Source organism: Musa acuminata, chromosome BXJ3-9 (assembly GCF_036884655.1).
Source record: "Musa acuminata AAA Group cultivar baxijiao chromosome BXJ3-9, Cavendish_Baxijiao_AAA, whole genome shotgun sequence".
Taxonomy (NCBI): domain Eukaryota; kingdom Viridiplantae; phylum Streptophyta; class Magnoliopsida; order Zingiberales; family Musaceae; genus Musa; species Musa acuminata.
Window position 1 is genome coordinate 46,931,445 of NC_088357.1, and position 24,046 is coordinate 46,955,490.

Below are 24,046 nucleotides of genomic sequence, written 5' to 3' on the forward strand. Positions count from 1 at the left end.
CAAGGTTGGACTTTAACCTCTATTATACACATCATAGAGATAGTGTTTTATTCTAACCATCCAAATTAAACATGTAAATCAAATGGTCATCACCTATCCACTTCATAATGATTAAACCATAGTAATAATATAAGGTTGAAATATTTATAATATTTTTTTTATGATAGAACATATTAAACATATAGTGTAAATTAGTCATTTTAAGCTTAAAAAACATTTCAAAAATACAAAGATTCATTTTAAAACTAATTTTAGCTTATTCAAAACAAGATTATGTCAAATCCGAGTTTTCTTTATATCAAATAGCTTCTCATTTCTTTATCCTTTGGAATGTTACCTGAGCTGACCTAACCTACTGTGACTACCGGTGTCAGTCAGTCGGAAGCTTTCTACCGTATTCATCGATGGGGGTGAAAGCCTTCTCTCTCTATCTCTCTCTCTCTCTCTCTCTCTCTCTCTCTCTCTCTCTCTCTCTCTCTCTCTCTCCCTTTTGTTCATCGTCCTCGCTGCTGAATGCATGCCTGCATGCAGTTTATAATTAACGCAACCGCGAGACACGGCCACATGTGGGTGAGATCAAGGAGGGAGCAGACCATACATGCAATTACGCTCCACCACCCTTGCAATCACGTCCGGCGGAGACATCCACTTTGGTGTGCTCAGCTGCGCCATTACTCCCTCTCTTCTGCCATCGCTTTCGCTCCTGCCAAACAATCGTTTTTATCATCCGCTATTCTCCATCTCTTCACCCGTCATAGTGTACGATTACTAACCTCTCTGTAGCCCCTCATTCACACACACACACACACACACAGGATTTACTAACATGGTGAGAAAGAAAAAGGCTCCAACACTATCAAGTTCCAAGAACAAACATCCGGGTTGTACCACGTAGTAAATCCCTTTCCATCTGGTGCAAGTATCTGTTCAAGCGTACAGGCATCGTATGGATGTAATTGGCAAGAGTACACGCATGTGGTGGGCTGCCCAAACAGCGTACGCTGCTAAATCACAAGCCTTCTCTGATCTGATCTCACCATCTTCATATCTACTCCACTAGTCATGTCTCTCTGCGATCACATGTGACTGAGCGAGCACCCATTGGAATGTGCGACGGAAGAGGGAGGGAGGTACGACGCCCCATGTGGCCGCGCCTACACAGAATTCATCACATGGTGAGCCATCTCGAGTGGGCTTGTAATGTTACATGCTCCCTGACACCTTAGTTAATTCGTAGGACCACAGGGGCTGGACATGTTAGAAAACTACTCCTCCTTTCACCCTAACCTCAGAGGAACGGTGGATTGGATTGGAACAGACATGGAAACTGTACTGCTATTTGTGCCTCTCAGCACACGTCACACGAGCGTCTTCATGGGCTGATGATGGCCCACGCCTTGTCGGTGACGTGGGTGGAGTTTGCTTTCCACGTCGGACGAGTCCTCGGTAAAGAGTTCTTCAGCTCTATTTCACACTGCAATATGTATCTATTCCTTGCCATCATCCCCTCCTCCTCCCTCCAATCTATAAAGTCATCATCCTCTCCCTTCTTTTCTCTCTCGCCTTGCTTCTCACTTGTGCCTTTGCTCTCCATCTGCAGGCGTTAGAGGGCACGATGTCCGGTACAAGGTCCAGGATCTCGGAGGAGGAGCTCAAGGAGCTCATTTCCAAGCTCCAATCTCTTCTCCCCGAGACCCGCCGCCGCCGCCGCAGCGACCGCAGAGTAAGCTTACTGAAAACGATGTTCGCACAGCACGCTATATTCTCAAACTCCCGACGTGTTGTACGATACAAGTTGAGACTTTTGCACGCGCGCGCGTGATGTGCAGGCTTCAGCTGCAAAGCTACTGAAGGAGACATGCAACTACATCAAGAGCCTCCACCGGGAGATCGATGACCTCAGCGGCCGCCTCTCAGAGCTGATAGCAACCATGGACATGAACAGTGCTGAGGCCGAGATCGTTCGGAGTCTTCTCCATTCCTGAGCCGAGTCCGGCAATTTTATCTTCGTGTAGTTATAGGTAGAAGAAGATCTACATCATTATATATGTAGTGTAGCTTCGTCTATATAACTTCTTAGGACCGGAGGTAGTATCGATCATCTCTGAGGTCTGGCTCGAGTTGCTTCGTCTACAGACAACCGACCCACCGCTACTTGGGAAAGCATGCTACTCCATGTAGCTTCTACTCGATTACTATGTATAAGTTATTAGTAATCACTTCCACGGCTGCATCGATCCCACGTTCAAGCTTGTTGCTCCACATGTTTATTCCAGTGCTCGCTAGCGATGAGATCCATCTTATGCTCCACAATTTGGTCAACATATATTCCTCGTTCCTACTTTTCTAGCTAAACACACCACCATATCCAACTATAGATTCTTTAAACTGTTATGTGGTAGGCCAATTGCATATGAGGCTTCCCTTTCAAACTTTCGAGCATTATCGTGGACACACTTTAAGAAGATATATATATATTACTGATTAATCTAGAAAAGCAGGTGGCTATAGACAGAACTGCTAAGAAGGAATCAGCAACCTAAAGAATCAAAGAGATGAATAGTTAAGATATCTTTGATGAAAATCCAAAAGTTGGTAGAAATAGTGTCCCGTAAATCTCGTTGTAATGGGTAAAGATAGGAAGTCTCTTGTTCTTCTTGCCCAAAAAAAATATAAAATAAAAAGAAAAAAAGCTGACGTTCATTTAGATTTTATAATTTAAAAATTTATATTAAAATTATTACTATTTTAAAAATAAAAATAAATAATCTCATTTGCTCTAACGTTGTCAGCTGCATTGACGAAAATACAACACGTGACAATACGAGTTGGATTGATATGAAAGGTTAAAAATATAATTTCAACATTCCTTCTATTTCCGATGATTATATCGATAAAAAGATAATTTCAATGTCTCACGTGTTGAAAACCATCATTTTGTCCATCAATACGTGATGTCATGTGTTGTCTTCTATGAATGCAACTGTTATGACAAATAGGATTATTTGTCTCACTTTCAGAATTATAAGAATCTAATATAATTTTTTTCAATATAATGCTAATAGGATCTAAGTATATTGGACAATATGTAATTAACCCTCACAAGGACTTAAAAATTATAAGAAAAAACAAAGTCTTTCAAAAGAAAAGCTATATATATGAAACTAAAATAATAAGATAGAGACTCAACGAATAGAAAATCAAATTAACAAGCAAAATTTTTACAAGATTAAAATTAAATTAAAATTTTCATTATATAAGATTAATAAAATATAATGCATAATTATTTTGTCTTTCTTGACTTAGTTTAGGCTTAGCTCAAAGTCCGTTATATATAATCGAAAATAAATCTAGAACAATTTTTCGCTCACATCTCTTCAAATATGCTATACAAATATTATAAGTACTTAAAATCATTTTTTTTTCTCGATATATCTCCTAAACAACAAAAGATACGTTGTCTAGTACTTGATTATGATACTTCCACCAAATCACCACATATTGCAAAACTTGAAAATTCTATTTGATTCTAGAAATAAACTTCCATCACTACTATCCACCAATAAGAATTTTTTTCTTTTATTACCATCTATACGTTGGCAACCATAAATATCGACTTTTGTTTTCTACACTACAAATCGACATAAGTAATTTGTCATAAGTTTGCATGTGAACTCTGTTTTCAATCCTTCAAGATATTTAATGTATTTCTTTTAGATAATATAAATCTTGATACAGTATTCCTTTATATTTTTCGAATAATTAGCCTAATATATTCATACTCTTTACATTTAGAGTATTAAACATTATCTAAAAATCTCAATTTTAATCTTGACTTATCTTATTGATATCACCCTTATCAAAAAATCATTCTTGTCGATCGCCACCTTAAATAGGTAATGGCTTACCATTAATATTCCTATATGTAATTTTTTTCATGATATTACTAGATACTAAGACTTCTTCAACTTGTTCGTAGGTTACGATATATTTCTCATAGAATATCATCTCCACAAAATAATAATAATAATAATAGGAGTTTATGAGTGGTATTAATTTATGTTCTTTATCAATTTTCAAATAATAAAATAATCCAAGAGAGAGAGAGAGAGAGAGAGAGGTTGGGTCCTAGAAAAGTATTTCGAAAAGCATACGAACAATAATTGAAGTGAGGGAGGGAGGGGGAATCTTCTAATTACAAATCGATCGGTGCGTACCTGTCGGTGTTCCGTTGGCTCGGTGCACCGTTGACAGGGAAAGGAGGCTGTCGTTCTGTAGCATAAGCTGGGGTCCACGTATCTGATGGCTTTTATGATCGACATAAAAAGCCCACCCGATCCGTGGGGCCTCTTTCCTCATGTCTCTCTGACATATGTTACGAGTTAGTTGTGTGACGGTTGTAATCAAGAAGAGGAATTACGACAGGAAAGAGAAAAGAGAAGAGCAAAGCTAATTTAGAGCTCATTAAAACGTTTTCTTCATACAGAAAAACAATTTAGAGCAGAACGCCAATGGAAACAGTAAACAAGAATTAAAAATACCGAGAAATTGCGAGGGAATAGTTGTGTTAGATCGGATAACTAATGAGGTAACAGTGGCACGAGACCGCAATCTAAATTTGGATGTATCATATGAAAAAACCTGATAATAAAAAAATTACTGAAAGTGAAAAGTTCAAATTTTTAGCTTAGCACAATGTGACAAGAGAGAAGTCATCTGACTGTTATATCATAACAAAAAAGTAATATTTTTTAAAAAATTATTAAGACTGAAAAGTTTATATGATTTCATTAAAGACGAGGACATTGATGAAAAAAAGTACTGAAAGCGAAAATGTTTGCGAGTCAATACAACCATGTGATACCAGAGAAGTTATATAGACCAATGTTATGAATACTATATCATACCAGTGTGTCGATCGCTATCAATATAATATGTACTAAGCTGGATCGAACGACTAATGTACCATATGTATTGATCCTCTATCGAATCGATACATATCGCTCATGCGAAACAGTACCATACGATATCGGAGAAAAACACAGCCACTAAAAATATAAAAGTTACCTGAAGTGAAAATATTCATAAGATTTTACACAGTAGTTCAAATATATAAAAATTCTATTTTCCATTGCAGTATAGGATCCAAAGAAATGTATGAACATTGTTTTGTAGAACAATATCACAGCAAGAAATTTACCCAAAATATAAAAGTTTACCTGTTTTACATACGAGTTAAAAAAATATAATTTTTTTTTATTTCCATTATAATATGACACGAGAGAAGTTTTATAGACATTTATTCCAAAAGAAAATCTAAGTGTTAGAATTACCCAAAATATAAAAGTTTGCATCATTTTGCACCCTAATACAAAATTCCAAAGCCTTTCCATAATTTTATATATGATACGAAGACAAGTTGCACAGACACTGTTTTGAAGAAAAATAGGATGGTGAAAGAACTTACACGGAATCAAGAAATGTCAAACTCTAGAATCTAATGAACATGGACAATCAATTCAACAAAATTGACTCATGGAAAAATGAACATCAAAGCTAAACAAAAATTTTATTTTTTTTCATTGATTCACTTTTAAACAAAAGTCATACTACTATGTTTTGGTGCCTAGAGCATGACAAGAAACAGAAGACAAATAAAAGCTGCTTCACAGCTTTGGGTTGTCATAGCATAACATCATGGAAGTCCTCCGAAATGTCGAATGGATTTAGGCAAACTTCACCATTGTTGCAGTCAACATTTATATAACTTTTTAAGCCAAATGCTTTCCAACAATAAACATTGAGACTCTCATAAACATAATTTCGTGACACAATCCATTGTTTAGTTTACAATTGTCCACACAAAACTGGTTAATTACCTAATATTTAGGTCAGCATGTCACTAAGGTTATACAAAAAATGAATTCTCCTCAAGCAAGACAGTAATATAACAAGCCAAAAGTACCAAAACACACTACTAGGTGCCTCTAAGAGTCTAGACCAATAGAGAAATGCAGCTAGCATATCTTTAAATTTACAAAATTTTAGAAATTTCTTTGAAATTTACATCATTTCCTTGTTACTGAATTACAAGAACTCACCATGTCAAAGAGGAAGATGGAAGAAGCCACTAAGGTCATACAAAAATATCATTTCCCCCAAGCATAAACATAAGAAGCCATAAGCACAAAAACACACTAGTAGGTGCCCCTAGACCAATACAAAATGCAGCTAGAATATCTTTAAATTTACAAAATTCTAGAAATAATTTGAAATTTACATCATTTCCTTGTAACTGAATTAGAAGAACTTATCATGTCAAGAAGAAAGATGGAAGAGGCTTGTCACATTAACTTGATGAAAGCCGTCACATTGTTGTGAAGGGGGTCACTTACGTGTTCAAAAAGGTTCTGTATCGGACCTTTACCTGTTACGGCTGCTTGAAGATAGAAGCCTATCCAAGCCACCATTGCCAAACGGCCATTTTTTATTTCTTTTACTTTGAGTTCTTCAAAAGAAACAGGGTCTGCAGAAAGTCCCAGAGGGTCGAAAAGCAAGCCTCCTGGATAATTTATGTCACCAGGCAGGTATAGACCCAATGGCTCCAGGGCCTCTATCCCACAATATCTAGCATACTCTGGTCCAACCTATTAATAATAATCATATAACAAATAATACATCTTGAAAGTATCTGAAACTTCACCATTGTGAACAGTTCAGTTTTAGATGTGAACATTTGTAAATCTTACAACTGGGGCAGTATGGAGAAACACAATGCTAAAATTTCAGAACAATGTTTCAATTAGTTAATTTGCCAAATAACTAGACAATGTAGTTTACGACATATATTTTTATTCCAATCTATCTATCTACGTGAAAAAATATAGTGGTGAGAGATATATTTCAAATAAAGTTGAGATCCTTACACTAAACAGTAATATTTGCAGAGAAAATGCCCTGATAATAAGCTAAATTATAATGCACTTGAAGCGTGTTTCATCACCTACACATTGTTTAAAATCAATTCAGGGTAGCTAATAATCATAGTATAGAATCATGTGTAATACTTATGTATAGTATAGAATCATGTGTCATGTGCCAATACAATGATTTGTTTAAGGAAATAGCAACATCATGTTTAGAAACAGAATGTGTAAAATATAATAAAGTACTGAAGGGAACAAGGTCTGTCATACCGAAGTGTACCACCCATACCGGGCGGTACGTACCGATCCGATAGGTTACCGGTATGCGGACCACCCGGTACCGCTACAGTGCTACAGTACTATATTGTAGCACTGCTACAGTATGAAAAAAAATATTAAATTGTTCGGTACACCAGGGTGTACTGCTCGGTATGCCCTGATGTACCACTCGGTACACTAGTACTATACCGTACCGAGCCCGGGTCGAAACGCCGGTATGATACGGTACGGCGAACCTTGGAAGGGAACACATTACTCCACAAGCATGGACTAAAACAGTTTAATGTGGACATTAATAATTTTTTAGTACCATATATATCAGCACCCAATCCGTTAATCATTCATTGTACAATACTTAATACAGTATAGAGTCATGGGTTTTGTATAAACTTATGACCTTCAGTATTAGATACTTTAGTAAATCATTCTGTTCCCAAAGCATCATTTCATAAGTTTTAGCACTGTCACTGGAGGGTCTAAAGTGCATTCTCAATTTAACTTTCTACAGTATGGTGTATCACATTGCTAATCTAATGAACACAAAATTCATCAAGCTAAGAGTTCTTAAAATAAGTAGCAAATTAGTAATTGCAAAACTTAAGTACAGAATGATTCTAAACACTAGCCTGAAATTTGGATTGCAAAATGAATCATTTTTTGGATTGGTATAATAGTAGACATAAGATATAGTTGATAATTTGGGGTTTTAGATTTACAGTTTAGGCAATCGAGTATAGGGTTTGAATTTCAGGATTTACAATTTAAGGTACAAAAAGGTATGGCATGGCTCACAAGGTTTGTGATTTAAAATTTAGGGATTTGGACATAAGGTTTAGTCTATAATATAAGCTTTAGGACATACCGCAGAGGGTTCAGTATTCAAGTCTAGCGTACAAGTTCTGGAAAGATGCAGGCAGTGGGAGTGGGTGTTGCAACATTGCCATTGGTGAGGATGGCAGCTCCACCACAGACGAAGAAGCTTTCTTCATTAACCAATTTCCCATTCAAAAACTAGCTTATCTCAGACTAACAAAGCTCCTCACCAATGCACTATAAAGTTGAATCGTAAATACTATTTTTGCCAAGTTCATAATTTTAGCTCAAATAAAATTCAAATTGGAATTTATAAACACCATAATTTCTGTCAAGTTTACTCTAGGGCCTTTAATGAAAAAGTTGTGTGTATGCTTACTACCATTAGAAGAGCTTGACAGATTGCTATAATGATGACTCCTTGACCGCCAACTATATGAAGTCCAGGAATACCAAGGTAGTCAAGAGTATCACCCTGGAAGTGAAAAATTGTGTTTAAGAAATACATTTTTGTGAACTTGATGAAGTATGCTTGAATATTACATATAAAAAGGAGTTATCAACTGATACAAAAATTTGAAAGGAGTACCAATCTAAAAAAAAAGCTTACAATCAATATACAGAACCTATGCAAACAAATGTTATTTTCGAAACTCAAACAAATGTTATCCAAGTATTCTATAAAAAATTATTATCTTTCGAAGATATATTAAAGATTCTATAAACCCAATCACATTGATAGGTCAAGAGATATCTTTTCAAAATTCATAATTTAGTGAGATAAAGAGAGAACTTAAGTGGAAGGTCAAAAAATACAACCCTCCCACCTAAAAGAGTTATTTTCTCAATGCTTCTTCCCTTCTCTATGAAATCAATTGTCACATATGGGACTAGAAAAATTGGTCTACATGCATTACAATATGAAGATAGCATTGAGAGAGCTATTGCATTAGGGATAGACAGGATGAAGTTTATGTTATTTTCTTGATGCATATGCCACAATGGATAATCAATATCATGGTCTAGCTTTAAGCAAGAAACAATTATGGAGAGCTCTGTGAAGCATTAGTTTCTTCAAGTTGACATAGTTGTCCCATGAAGAAGCTATGATAATCATTTAAATGAGTGGTCATCACAAAGCAAAGCTATCATTGTAGACATTCAAGGATCTCAACCAACTCAAACCTGCACAGAAAACTGATGGTGATGAGTGGTGTCCGTTATAAGATTTTAAAGTTTAGTTCAGGCTAAGGTCTTTGGTAGAGAAAAGACTAACCATCACTACTAGAGTAGCAAGAACAAAGAATAGGAAGCCCAGAAAAGGCAAGTTTAAAATGCAAAATGAAATCTTCCAAACCATGTCTAAGAGTCTACTTATCCTTTGATGCTATTCATGCTTTGCGTCAAGGCAAATGATGATGGAGACACCACCAATGTTACAGTAACATAATATGCTTTAGAGACAATAAGAGCAATCATAGAAATTGGCAACAAGTAACCAGGATGCAGCATCTGTTCGCAGACAACAAATGAGATAAGAATAGATAAGGAGTCAAGGGCTAATCACTACATAAAGGCCGTAACCTAAAATTAGAACTAGCCACCTATCACCAAACACAATCAGGGGTATCAGAGGAGAGACATAGACAATAGAAAAGAGGCCTGTCACTTATGCTTCAACGCGGATCAGCTCCATGCGCTCATACTAATGTTGTAGCAGCACATGATTAGCACATAGCCATTGACAACACTCAAAACAAGCCGATCACAAGCATCATGAATTTGAAGTCACACTTGCATAAACTATTATTCATGAGAGAGTGTGCTGCACAAATTCAACAAAGGATATGGTACAAAATCAAAAAAATAGAAAGATAGTTACTAAAACAATCAAAGCATGATAGCAGAACAATGAGTTCAGATTCTGAATATTACAAATTTACAACAACATATAGCTTAAAAGATTTGAATGTAAGAGAAGATAGAATAAAGAAAACAGAAAGTGAGACCAATAAATAACATCTTTCATCTACAACAAACTTGCAGTGAAAAGCCACTTTAGCAAAATTTTTGGCTGTGTTCATCACCAAAACATCGTAGTCAAAAATCAATAGTACAATGATTTGCAGAATGCTCTTAGAGAATACAACTAATGGTGAGGAATTAAGCACATGGATTTAAGGTAGGAAGTTAAACAGAAAGAAGGAACAAGGTGAAGTAGAAAAAGTTATGGTGTCTAATATGGACAAGTTAGTTTACTGCAGTAGCAATGGAGAAACCCTTTCCACTTTCTGTTAGTTGCAACTATTCATTCAACAATGATGGTGAATACAAGGAAGACCAAGATATAGTATATAAAGAGATTGAAATTGCAAGGCATCCAGAACTCATGCAAAGTATTAACCAACAAATAAAAATGGGCCAATGTTGCCAAATGCAGTCTTTAGTGCCATGGCAGACACTAAGCATAACCTAATTGCCATATCCTGCTATTGTAGTACATGGTCAGGCTACTATAAACCAAGATGACCATGACATTGTGATGATACTTGAGAATCCCATTTCTAGAACAGTGTCAAATCATGATATAACAAACTTGCATCCTCTTTCAAAATCCTAGCGTTCAGAAAGTAGATATCAAGTGCTGCAGAAAACAAAGATGTGTGCCTGGGACTGTAGTTATTTTCATGGTCTCAAGTAGACTCAATAAGTATCTTCTATACATCTGTGCTAGTCCTTAAGCATATGTATTAAAATCCACATACACCATAATTCTATGCAAAATGCAACATGTACCCACGGATAACTATGGTTCACAGTACCACCAGTCCTCTATAATACATAAATGTCATATTGATAACAGACAATGAATAATATTTGTGTTATCATCATACTGTAGTGACAACAATGATCACAATAAATTTGTGATGTTCTCGCACCTGCAGACATATGCAGAGATTTTGCATTGCAGTGTTGTATGTTTTTATTATACATTCACAATGTCAATTTTTCAATGAAAGCTTTATCAAGCATAATGCCTAGTGTTCAGTAAATGCTTGTTTGAACTCTTTGATCATCTATGTTTTGGGGTTTAGTTATGGCTAGTATGAGATTTTAGTATGCTATGCAAAACAACACAAATCATGGGCCAAGTTTTGCACAGAGACCACATACACCAGATTATCAACAGCAAGTATATTGATCTTTAACTGAGATCACTTGCTTAAATTTATGAGCTGCACTAAACCACTCACCTGAAGCTTTGCGTACCCAACTTTCCACCACACAGGTTCAACAAAATGAACAAAACCAAGTTCTTCTAACAACTCAGGAACTATTACACCAATAGATGCCAACATCGCCCAACGAGCATGCAAAATTTCGAAGCTGCATGGTACATATATTAAAGTTAAGAAACATTTAACCTCAAGAAAGGCATCATTTACCAACAATCATAGAAAATAATCATGCAACCATGCGATCACATGAGTGTTTAGCGTTCACGTGTTTAGCGTTTATATTCTGAACACTAATAAAAACTGTCATATCAATATGACTTCTCATGTTGAAAGTATTTCTTTTTCCTTATCTGTATAGCGTTTATATTCTGAACACTAATAAAAACTGTCATATCAATATGACTTCTCATGTTGAAAGTATTTCTTTTTCCTTACCATATATACAGATTGACCATAGCTCTCAAAATGAATTTTAAAATCCCAATTAAAAAGGATTATATCCTAAAATTTTCATCTTTAATCATCATATAATGCATGGTGTCTCTTCAATTACCTGAGAAAATAAAAATGACTCATTATTTCCATCTCATTTGCCTCTCAATATTCATGCTATAACTGCAACCCACACAAGCTCATTTCCTTTGATCATGACTATTAAGGTTGTGTTGGAGAATACAATTGAAATGTGCATTGACAGCCCGATGCACATTTCAAATGTGAATTGGTGCTTGGTAAACTTTTTTATAATCATATCTGGCCTAGATGCTGCATTAAAAATGCCCAAATATTGATGTTACCTTAGGATAGTATTAGCATATTAGCATTTGCGAAAAGCCATATCATTTTTCAAATTCCCAAAGTACTCTATGACGTTATCCAAAGTCATAAGATTACCCCAAAAAATCATAACCCTCATTTCCTCATCCATTCTCTCAATTTATGTCATCGCCTCTTTTCTCATAAGTCTAAAATTTTATTTATTTATTTTTAAAAATTATTTTGCATTCATTTATATGGTTATATTTTTTATTTATTATATATCTAGGCCATACAAAATTTTGTAAGATTATATACATTCATTTATTATTTTATTTATTTATTTATTTAAATGAAAATATATGTATTTACCTTTCAATAAATATTAAAAATATTAGAGGGATAAATTTATCACATAATATTCAATGGACTTTTGAAAAACAATCTTACCAAACAACATTTATGTCAATGCAGATTTAAAATACAGTTTTCATCTACTGCTTATCAAACACTTAAAGTATTCCACAACTGTACATTCACTCAAACTCCATTCTCCAAATGCACATTAAGAATACAAATGTATTACCAAATGCAACATAAATATGGTGTCTCTTTATTTATCATCTATACATGATAAATAATTTGTGATTTATTTCCACTCACATTTGGCTCTTAGTATTTTGTTATACAACTCATAACTATGGTCAAATTTTAGTTATACCAAAGATTATATACAACTAAAGTTCTTTGTCTTCAATCATGATTATCAAGAATGATGTCTTCAATTCCCACCCAGTTAATGCAAATAGTTGCAACTAATTTCCATTTAGATTTGAATTTTAGCAGTCTGTTCTATAACTCTAACTAAAGTGGTATTTTAGTTGTACCAAATACTATACTTTTTAATCATAACTACTAAGCAAGATTTCTATGAGTAACTATGACTCACTTTTATACACATCCAGCTGTCAATTAACTTTTGGTAACTCCAGCTCTTTTAAAGAATTATATAAACCATAAAATACTACCATCATTATTTGAATTCTTTTTCAATCCCATAGGAATGGTTAGAATTAAATCAGAACCATATAAATTCCTACAAACTGGCCTCTTCACTTCTACAGCTTCAAATCTTGCCAACGTAATGATTAAAACTTTTCAAACAAGATGTTTAATACATTGTAATTTCATCAACAATTACTAGAATAACTACAAGGCCATCTCGTCACATTTCCATAATTCATGAGAAGTCAACAAAAAAAGTGCAACATCACTTCTCAATCACAAAGATATTTTATTTCACCAAATCATGTCAATTGTTATAATGCCTCTTCATTCCCAAAAAAAAACAGTAATATATAAGTCTAATATATCTTCATGTCCTTAGAGTATCAACTTTCTACAATGTGAAGAGAATATCTTTATTTCTATTAATATTTGGCACTTACTATACCATTTTATTACTTGAACTCTTTCAACATAATATCTTTTCTACCAATAGGTTGCATCAAGCAAAATTCATGACTATTCGGGTAAAATCTATGATGTCAAATCATAACTGTACATTCAGCTGAGTCAAATTGCTTGGATTTTGCAAGTTATTTCAATTGCTCTGGATTTTGTATAATAAATTTCAATTCACAAACTCCATTTTCTTTTTTATTTCTCAAGCCATCTTCTTAATTCATTCTCCCTAATATCTAGAATTCCTGTTCTAATTATCTTTCATCAATGCTTGAGATTTTTCAAGTCTACATGTCCCATGTTACAAGCTTCCAGGGCCAATATTTTCTCTCAGTTCCTTCTATCCATCATATCATGCCACTCAAAAGAAAAGGCAAAATCAAATGGGCAAACTCCCTTTTCCTTTACTTCTATCCTTTTACTAAAATCTCAGCGTGTCCTATTCATGTACTCTTCTTTCATATATTTTTCTTTATTTTAAATTAGCTCCATCATATTATATGTTCTTGACAATTGATTTCACTCAAGCTAATTAGATTTTCTTTTCTTTCATGAATTATATATCAAAGAATAAGTTCAATCACATCCATATTCTTTTACTATAGAGCCTTTAATCAAAGATTTAGACCTCCAATTTCATTCCTGATTCAACACGTTCATGTGCCAATTGTGCATGTAGCAAATCTCATGATGACACCATGTCATGGTTGCCGACCACATTAGATCCATCTCCAGCCATTTGTCTAATTCACTTCTTCTTCCTGTGATAAATACCCTTCTTTTTCAACTTTTTATTCTACCTTTTGGAAAATGGATCATTGAGCTTTTGCTCATGCACCAGATACATACACAGGTTTCCATTTAGTTAATGTTTAATTAACTAAACAAAACTGTCAAAGTGCAATATTTAGTAACTAGATCATGCAACCACATTCTTCTGAAATGCATCTTGTAGAACTAATTTATCTTCTATTACTGGATTTAGGACTCAAAACCTTGAAATGAGCTCTTGCTTTTAGAAAAAGAGAAGTGGTGAAGACAGGATTCGATCCGAAGACCTTGCTATCTAGGTCAAATTCTTTACCAGCTGAGTTAACAGACATCCTCATGATCTTCATGTCTATATCCTCACTCTAGCCTTACATAAATATTATCATATAAAGGGTCACATTTCAAGTTTTGAAGGAATCCATCTAAATTACAACTTCCACAGGGACATTAATGAAAATTACACTTACAGATGTTGATAACCAGTCTGAAATTATAAATTAAGCTGAATGTTTAAGTGTGAAATCATATGTATTTATGGTATAAGACTATTCAAGAAAAATAAACAAATCATAAATCAATAAGAAAACAAAGATCAAAGAGTTAACAGAGAAATGTGCTATGTAATAATCACCAGGAATAATAAAAGATCTTGTTCTCTTTCATATGAGAGATAAATAAGAAATTATCTTTGTGCCACCAGGTGAGCTATGAAGAAAGGCAATGGTCTTTTGATGAGTGATACATAGTTCACGTACTTAAAGTACTTCTGCAAAGCCACAGGATCCTTGCCCAGACCTGCAACGTCAAAGCCATAATCACCAGGAAGCTCTCCTGTAAGGTAAGATGGGTACTTGTATGGAATAGGACCAAGCCAGCAAGGACGTTCACGCCCATACCAAGAACTGAAAAAATAGTTGAAATCTTTAATTAGGGGATGGCATTCTTATATCCTGGTGTAAAAGCTTGACAAAGCTGTGAATGGTTAACAGTAAATTTTAATGGGTTTCTTCCTATAATTACAAAGCCAACTGAAAGAAAAAACTGGATAATATTGGACCAGGATAATTTACCATAATTCAATAGATATAAACAGACAAACAATAGGAAACCATGCACACCCAAAGTATATCCTGCTATGCTCCAATTTACTTTGTACAACTTTTAAGATTTTTGCTGTATAAATAATATAGGCTCCATATTCAAGGATTATCAAGTCCACGCAACACCATAAAGATAATATAAAAGGTTGGCACTTTAATTGCATTAGTTGTACAAGCTCCAAATAAGAAGCTTGAAGACAAATCAAGATATGGCATTTGAAGCAACATCCAGATGAATTTCTCAATTACAAATGTACCTCGTTTGCTATAGCCTCAACCATGAGGGGGAGGTATTGGAGATTATAGCATCCAAGAAGGGCACAGAAATAAAGCGAATAGAGTTTTTCGTTTGGAAAAATTAATACAAATAATTCTACTCACATGATTTTTCATGTAAAAAAAAAAAGACCACAGAGAATGGCAAAACTTTGATACCACTTTCCTTATCCCCAAAGAAGAGAATGGCAAAACTGGTTTGAAGATCTTAGATGTGCAATCAGCGGTGAGCTCTTTTTTATTGCTGTGTACAAATCCGTCGCCACCAACACATTGTAACCAATCAAGAAATGGTCAAATACCTCGCTTCTCTGGCCTTTTGAGCGAGGGCTTTAAACCTCAATGACTTCTCCACGGCGTCCCTCTTGGTTTCACTGAGTTGCCGACGGAGCTTTTCTCCCAGGGAGCTATTGGCGACGGCCTTCACCGCGGTGAAAGGGATCGCAGAGAAGATGAGGACCCCTGCAAGCTGAAACCACTGGAGATGAGAAATTGTCTTGTTGTAATTCGAAAGTCAAGAGATCGGAGCGCGACGCGACCACCGCGAGGGTTAGGGATCCCCTCGATCGGTGGGAAGAGTGCAGCAGAACAGAGAGAGAAAGAGAGGAGAGAAGTAAAACCTCTTGCCACGACGCTTGCACGACGGAAACAGATTTCCTCCTCCGGCTATTAAGCCTCGAGGGAAGCGGGTAGCTAGGAACGCGGGGAGCGAGAGAAGAGACAGGGTGTGGTAAGAGCATGGCCATAGCAGCAGAATTGTTATCGGGAGACGGTGGTGGAAGTTCTATGAATACAGTGAAACGGAAGAATGGTTGGGTGGGAACGGGGTGGGTTGGCTGTGTCACGGGATAGTAAGAACGATACCCGATCCGACCCACTAGTAAATGAAGATTTCTAAGAAATTGCTATCATAATGTCATGTCGTATGTCAAATGTAACGTGTATTGAGCAGCCCTTATCGTTCCAATGAAACATTTATACTTAAAAGCAAAACATTCCTTATACTCTAAAAAATTATATTTAAATCTTTATATAAAATATTTATATTTAAAAAAATAAAATATTTCATTTCATTTCTCTACGAACCATTAACTTTGCTAATAAAAATATCATAGAATTTATGACTAAATATTGACTTTATCTTATTTTAATTTATCATAAATTATATATGATATTTTTATTAATAAAATCGATAATATAAAAAAAAAATATTTAATATTTTACTTTCATAAATATAAGAATCTTAATGTAATCTTTGAAAGTATAAGAAATATAATGTTAAAATAACTAATTACAATAGATAATCTATAATTAATCCATCATCCTTATAAAACATCAAAATTAAATATGATTAAAAATAAACTAAGTTTCGGCAAATCAATTATGAAACACCATAGGATTTAGTTATCAACCCTCCAGACTGAAGCTGTAATGTAAAACCCAATAATTTATCTAACATTTTTGCCAGCAGTACAAGCAGTAACAATTAGACAAGTTAATCTTTACAACACCTTTATGTCAGATACATTCATGGCATTGCCAGCCATCCTTGCAGCCAATCTCACAGCCACTAATACATATGCTTAGCCCAGGTCTTTCAATACCAAGTTCTATGAATCTATATTTGCCGTCCGCCAATAACTTGGTGCTTCCAACACCAAGCCATCGGAGACCACAAAAAAAAGGACCACTCAGCAACCTGAATGAAACAGCGGACAACCCACAACAGTTATACAAGTCAAGTTTTCTGAGTGATCTTTTTCCTTCAGATCTTTCAGGTGAACCCAACGCAGAGATAGATGTGTCCGTGACAGCAAAACAGTTTCTGATACATAGGTTGATGATTTGCCTGCAAACTTTTGCAACTGCAACCACAGCTGTGTCTGATACTCCAGGAAGGTAACCCAAATCAAGTGTTAACAACGTGTTACCAAGAACACCATCACCACTCAGCATCATAACTATGCCCCTATCAGTGATCCTTTTGCAACCCCTAAGACACAAAGACACAATTGGGGAACTCCCACCACCAAGAGCTGACAAGCCACTATCAGTAATGTCAGCTCCACAAAGATCCAATGTAGTCAGCTTAGACAGTCTAGATATTGAGTTCAGCCCAATATCTGCAATGCTTTTGCAGCCAGAGAAGTCCAACACTTGTAAATTTCTGCATACAGAAAGAGACTCTGCAGTTTCACCAGTAATAAGATTGCACGAAATCAATCTCACCTCGACAAGGGAGTTTGGAGCATCAGCGAGATCATGAAATGCCAAATCCGACAAGAAAAAAGCATTCACAATTTGAAGTCTCTTCAGATTCTTGCAAGAATGAAGAATAGAAACATAGCCAGCATCAGTAACTTTAGAGAACCCACCAAGTCTTACTGATTCAAGTCTTTTACATCCTTCAGCAAGTACAAGAATACCAATATCATTTACCCTTTTGAAAGTGGTCAGTGAACTCCTATTACGCGAAAGAGATAGACCAATCAAATTCCTAAAAGTGCCAAGTGACTGAAGTCCGCCGTTGGTTAGGTCATTCATCAAAGAAGGCTCCTCTGGTGGATTGTCTTCAAGGCATAGCTCAACCAATTGGTGAAGATTATTCGTGATGTTGAAGATAAGTTCATCTGTTATATTATTTAAAACAAGAGATAATGACTGCAGCCAATGAAACATGGGCTCGAAAGAGGATATGCCAACACCAGCTAAGGATGAATGTGATCCTCCATCAACTCCAATGTTCTGGATAAGCACCTTTGCTTGCCAATCCGATATAGGCTGCAACAGCAATGCTTTGACATTTTTGGGGAGGGTCAGTTGGATGGAAGAAATATTACCGGAATGAGAATAATCAGCATGGAATTTTATACTCACAGACTGCAGATCAGCAGATGCAAATTCAGTAGATCAAAGTTAAAACAACTCTTCTGGTTACAGAAGCAGTATATTGATTATTCAACAAGTAGAAATTATGAATCTTTAGTCAAATATTCACCTCCAAGTACAAGCACCTATCAAGCATCTGTCCTATGGCCTTATGGCAGGAACCAGCTGATTCGTGTTCATTGGCTTGTCTCATTTCAACTGTGAACATCCTGACATGAAAATGTGGGTGTAAGAGAGAGAGAGAGAGAGAGAGAGAGTTGTAGGATATAAGCCATTGCTTCATGTTATGTGGAATGACGACATGTATAGCACACGAACATAATGAAAGGGAATGATGACTAAAAGAATAAATAGCGCACAAACTTTCTCAATCTACAAGATAATATAGTGGTATAATATATGTGATGACTGATGAGCTTTGAAGTTACCTTGCCTACAATAGCATCTATCATAATTACCAATTCTCCAATGGCCAATTTTCAAAACTAAAGACTAAGATTTCAAAACTTAGCGGTGAAAGTGTATTTACAGTGTCATAGATAACTAATGAGTGAAGTTACGAGGAGAGGACAATATATGCATGCTATTCCTTGATTTTTATGTTGCAGAACCATGATCTGTAATCTTATGTTTTATGACTAACACATGTCTCGTGTTTTAAGAAAAAAAATCCTAAAGAGTAGTCTAATGCATGAGGATCTTATCAATATGGAAATTGGGAAGGATCAGTCTGTGCAGCCTTAACTTTGTACCCCAGAGAAATTATTTTCTTTGTTTGAACAAGATCTTTATAATTGAAATTGTGTACTAATTCTAGCTTTTTTAGTTACTATATGCTTTGATTTTTTTGCTGCATGATTGATAAAAGGTTGCAAAAATATCATAAAGTTCGAAGTGGGTCCAAAATATATCTAAGAGGTGATAGGATCAGGTATTGATTGATACTGGTCCAGATCGCCGCCTAGATCAGAATTAAGTTGATATTGGTATTAGACAAATGATCCAAACTTGCACAATAAAATGAGTTGAAAAAAAGTATTCAAGAGAATTTTCATGTTACAGCATTACACAAAAGTCACATTTTAAGACATTATCACAACACAGGGAGCCCACAAAATACTTAACACTGTTATCCAACTAGGTGAAGTTAGGAAAAATGTTGATGGAAAGTCACCGCAAAAATAGTCCCTATAAATTCATTAATTTATTGGCAACCTCTAGAAAGCTTCTAAAGGGACCCACACATAAAAAGTAAATCCAACGAACAAGCATGCCACAGCTACTGACAACATTAAAAGCATCATTAAAATTGCCAAGGAAGTCAACACTCGCTGCAACATAGAGAAAAGACTATTGTTCATAGTACATTGGGCAAGAATGGAGTGTGAAGATTTGCGGACATCGCGATCATATTCTCAAGCATTAGTGTGGTACAGGTATTTTTGAGTCATATTTTTGCTACACCTAAAATATTAGTTTAGTGATGATATACCTAATTTATCTTATCTTAGGTTAAGGACTCAATCTCATGCAACAGATTTCACACCTAAACAGTTGGAATAGTGATGACCTAATTCACTTATCTTAGGTTGGATCATCCTGCAAATTAGACACCTAAATAATTAGTATGGTGGTGGCATGCCGACTCACTTACCTTTTTTATTCTTCATCCTATGAATTTTAACACCTAAATAATTAGTCTAGTGATGGTTGAGGGTCTGGATCATCGTCATACAATTTTAAACACCTATACCTTTGTATGGTAGTGGAATAACTTGCTTATCTTAAGTTGATGTTTGAATTTTTATTATATCAATTACATCTAAGAAATTAATCCGGTACTAATATACTCAAAAATTCATCCAGTAAGTTTTTACATCAAGACAAGTAGTTTGATGGTGGCAAATAGTAGAGTGTTTGAACCTTCATTTAATAAGTTTTAACATCTAAAACATTAATTTGATGGTGGGTTATCTGACTCATTTAGACAAGGTTTGTAATCTCTTGTATAAATTTTATAAATAAACAAATAGTCTGATGGTGGTGTATTCAATAGACTTACCTTAGGATAAAAGTTTGAAACTTCATCTTACAAATTTTTGAAAAGGTTAGCCAGTTTAGTTGGTAAAGACTAAGATCAAAAATTCACCTTCGTCACTTACCGTTTGCACGAAAAGGAAAAAAAAACAACTACCACCTTGACACTAACTGACTAAAGTAATAAGAGGCTATCAGCTAGGATAGACTCTTATCAGGTATTCTCATATTCGATTAGAATTGGCCTCCTAAAAAAATTAGATAAAACAAAAAAGATATAGCTTTTAAGCTATCACTAAAATAAAGACAAAATAAATAATGAGTTTACAAGCATAACCTCTTGCACTTGCAAGAATTCCTATTTATAGTTGTGGAAGAAGACTTATACTTGTCACCCTACAACATCCTACCCAAAGAGACAAAAGACTCTAAAAATATGACTCATAATAGGAAAATAATTTCCATAATTAAAGAAAGCCTCGATACACATTGTCATTGTTAATGAAAGTCTAAGGAGGATCGATGCCCACACCTATATCGGTAAGTAAAGAATGAGCCAATTTTTAAGATTGAACCCTAGTAACTTATGTTGCAAAGGAGCAACCTCAATATACCACTAAAATTCATCCTTAATCAATCCAAAATAACTAAAAGTAAAAAATTGTATCCTAGTATCCTCCCATCACCTTCCCTAACTCGATTAAGAGTGGGTTGGAAAGCATCTTTTCTACACCTATTCCAACTAAAAATTGACCAAGTTTGCAACAGTCCAGGTAAGCTGCTACTTCCACCTCTTGTAGCCTATAATAGTCTTCCAAGGGTTTAGCCATGACAATTACATCCAAAACTGTTGTGAGACTCAACCCTAGTGAGCTTTCTTGCTCAAATATGTTGAAATGCCATGAATATTGGATCACTATCGTAAGTGTTGACAACAACCACGGACAATTTGGTTTCACGAACTTATTGTCTCAGCACTAATGGCTCAGTTGACAATGAACTTGAATCCAAATTGATTATATATTTGACATAGGTTTTTCCTGGTTTTAAAAACTTTGCAACGTAGAGATAGAGGATTCTAATATCAGTGATTTGTGGTAATATTTTTCCTTATGAGGATAAAAACTCATCACAATTAAAATTTAGTTATTTTTTATTATGAATGATAAATAACAGAATTATTAATTAAGTAGTTCAGCTGAACAAGTAAAATCAACAATCCATCAGAACATTCAACCAAATTTGTGTAAACTTCGATTTATACCTTATTTTGGGACATTTCTCTGCTATAGCAGTAAAAACATAAGAAGAAAACATGGAGCACCTCAACAGAACAAGTTCTTGGATACTTTCTTTGGCGAAGACTTCGACTGAATAATCATCAAGCCGTCTACAATCAAGAATAAGAGTTTTGAGGACTTTATTATTGCTGAGGATTCTATTAAGAACCCAGGTGGTGGGAGACAAATCCTATAATGAGGACCAACAAAAGTTATACATCATGCTTCAGAATTAATTTTAAGCTTAAAACCATGCGAAAAAGAGAAATCAAAAGCTGAACCTAAATAAATACCGACAGAAGTAATACATTATACTTGAGCATTAAAATTCAGCTTAACACCATGAAAGAAGAGAAATAGAACAGCTGAACATAGATAAATGTCAGATAGGAGAAAAAGAAAGAAGATAAAAAAGGGAAGAAGATAAAGCAGTGGGTAAGATCAAGACTTTACGTTTACCACTCTAAAAGATCAAGAATATGTGCTTTAAATAACATTAAGTAAAAAAGAAGAAATCAGAGGAGTCAACGAATGAATGATACATCTATGTTGCTACTGAAAAGAACAAGTATGTAAAGACTAAATATTCCATTACATTCCAACTCTCCAACTAAATACCAACATTTTTGTGATCCAACAGTTAATTTGAATGAAGTTAAAAATATGTTTCAGTTACTAACATGATTAACAAGGAACTAATAGCTTCTTTTTAGAGAAAACTAAATGGAATGAATTCAACCCCAGAAAATTAATCAATTAGAGAGTGGTATAAAATTCATCGAGTTCGTGAGATTCTGGTTTATTTGGAAACATAGAAATAATCATGTATTCAGAAATAAATCAAAGCAGATGAATATTGATCTTGAGACTACCTCAAGAAGAAACTAACTTTTGCTGGAAGCTATAGCAACAATCTTTGAACTTCTTCTTCATCGTTTTTGTTTCTCTGTTTTTATTTGTTTCCTTCTTTTCTTTTGTTTCTTGATTTTTTTCTTCTATTTTGGTATTCATTTCATCTCTTAAAGTGAAACTTTTACTTTGACATGATTGTTATAATGAACAAAGAATGCGGATAACACAGGGCATTCGCTAAAAAAAAAAGTTAAAATAAGCTAATAAAGATTACACGACCTAATCAACCCCTATTACGAATTTCCACGCTATACAATAATAAGATACACAGAGAAGAGGAAAGAAGCCAAATGATCTTTAACACAAACGCTATCCATGTTTTAATTCCTTTCACTCGAGGGGAAAATTACTTCTAATGTCTCTAGCAGGAAAATGGAGGAAACCATAAAACAGTGTTTATTAAGAAAGAAGAAAAGCGTCAATCTGTGACACCAATCCGGGTATTATCGTTTAGAACGTAAATGTTTTTGCATAAACTTTATAAAACCTCCTACACAAATAAAAATCTAGAGATTGAGCGCCAAGAGCCCCCAGCTATAAACCACATATACAAATTCGTGCATAAGCAGGGACATCTTACTAAGAAGTAAATTATTTATCCCAAAAAAAAAAAAGATAACTTGCTTCATTAGTAACTTTTCTCGACGAGAGAAGTAAAAAACACAACAAGATTTCAACTTTAGCAGGGTTTCATGAAATATAACTGGAGAAAATGAGGATATCCTGCTAGAGAAGAGGGATTCGAGAACTAACGGAGAGATCGAGGGTAGAGATAGACGAGAACGACTGAGAGACCGAGCAGCGGAGAGCTTTGCAGACGGGAGCCAAGGAACAGAGAGACTCCAAGTCGAGCCTCCCCATGATCTCCAGGACTAGTCCTTGGGGGAGCGTCTCTATCAGCTCCCCACCGCCGGCAGCGCTTCGAACGATCATCTTCCCCATTGCCGAAACAGGGTGGAATGATTATTAGGTCGGAATCGATTTCTCCAGCTTCCACGTCGGCGCCCACACCTCAGCCAAAACCCCCATTCTAAACTCCAATTCCAAATACCTTTTCCAATAGAGTCTCCTATTTTCGGGCTTATTTTTCCTGACAAGTTCATCTTTTTTTTTTAGTTTAGTTTTTCTCGAAAATACCTCCATGTTTTTAGTTATTTTCATTTGGTTCTTTTTTTATTTAATATCTTAAATATTTTTCATCATCGTTATCATCCTATTATGACCCGCCTCTATCCTACTACGACATCCCTCCACGCAAGATCTTAGTCATATCTCTATAAAGCGATCTGTATTCAATGTCAATT

General features: G+C 35.0%; 2 protein-coding genes across 3 annotated transcripts; both read right to left on the reverse strand.

The window, feature by feature from the left end:
• Positions 1-6,181: 6,181 nt before the first annotated feature.
• Positions 6,182-16,431, reverse strand: LOC135648476 (chlorophyll a-b binding protein 7, chloroplastic-like). The gene is made up of 6 exons (XM_065166216.1): positions 16,245-16,431; positions 15,927-16,093; positions 15,004-15,150; positions 11,273-11,405; positions 8,401-8,493; positions 6,182-6,647 (listed from the first exon to the last, which is right to left on the reverse strand). Exons 1-6 carry the CDS (start codon positions 16,368-16,370, stop codon positions 6,345-6,347), a joined length of 969 nt encoding a protein of 322 aa, XP_065022288.1. The 5' UTR covers positions 16,371-16,431; the 3' UTR covers positions 6,182-6,344.
• Positions 16,432-17,053: 622 nt separating this feature from the next.
• LOC135648520 (F-box protein At-B-like) lies at positions 17,054-23,810 on the reverse strand. Of its 2 annotated transcripts, none has more exons than XM_065166279.1 (4): positions 23,496-23,810; positions 21,875-22,020; positions 18,623-18,722; positions 17,054-18,504 (listed from the first exon to the last, which is right to left on the reverse strand). In XM_065166279.1, exons 1-4 carry the CDS (start codon positions 23,682-23,684, stop codon positions 17,143-17,145), a joined length of 1,797 nt encoding a protein of 598 aa, XP_065022351.1. In that variant the 5' UTR covers positions 23,685-23,810; the 3' UTR covers positions 17,054-17,142. The 2 variants fall into 2 exon arrangements, with proteins under 2 accessions (XP_065022351.1, XP_065022350.1); XM_065166278.1 differs by having other exon boundaries at positions 21,815-22,020; positions 23,496-23,809.
• Between the last annotated feature and the right edge of the window lie 236 nt (positions 23,811-24,046).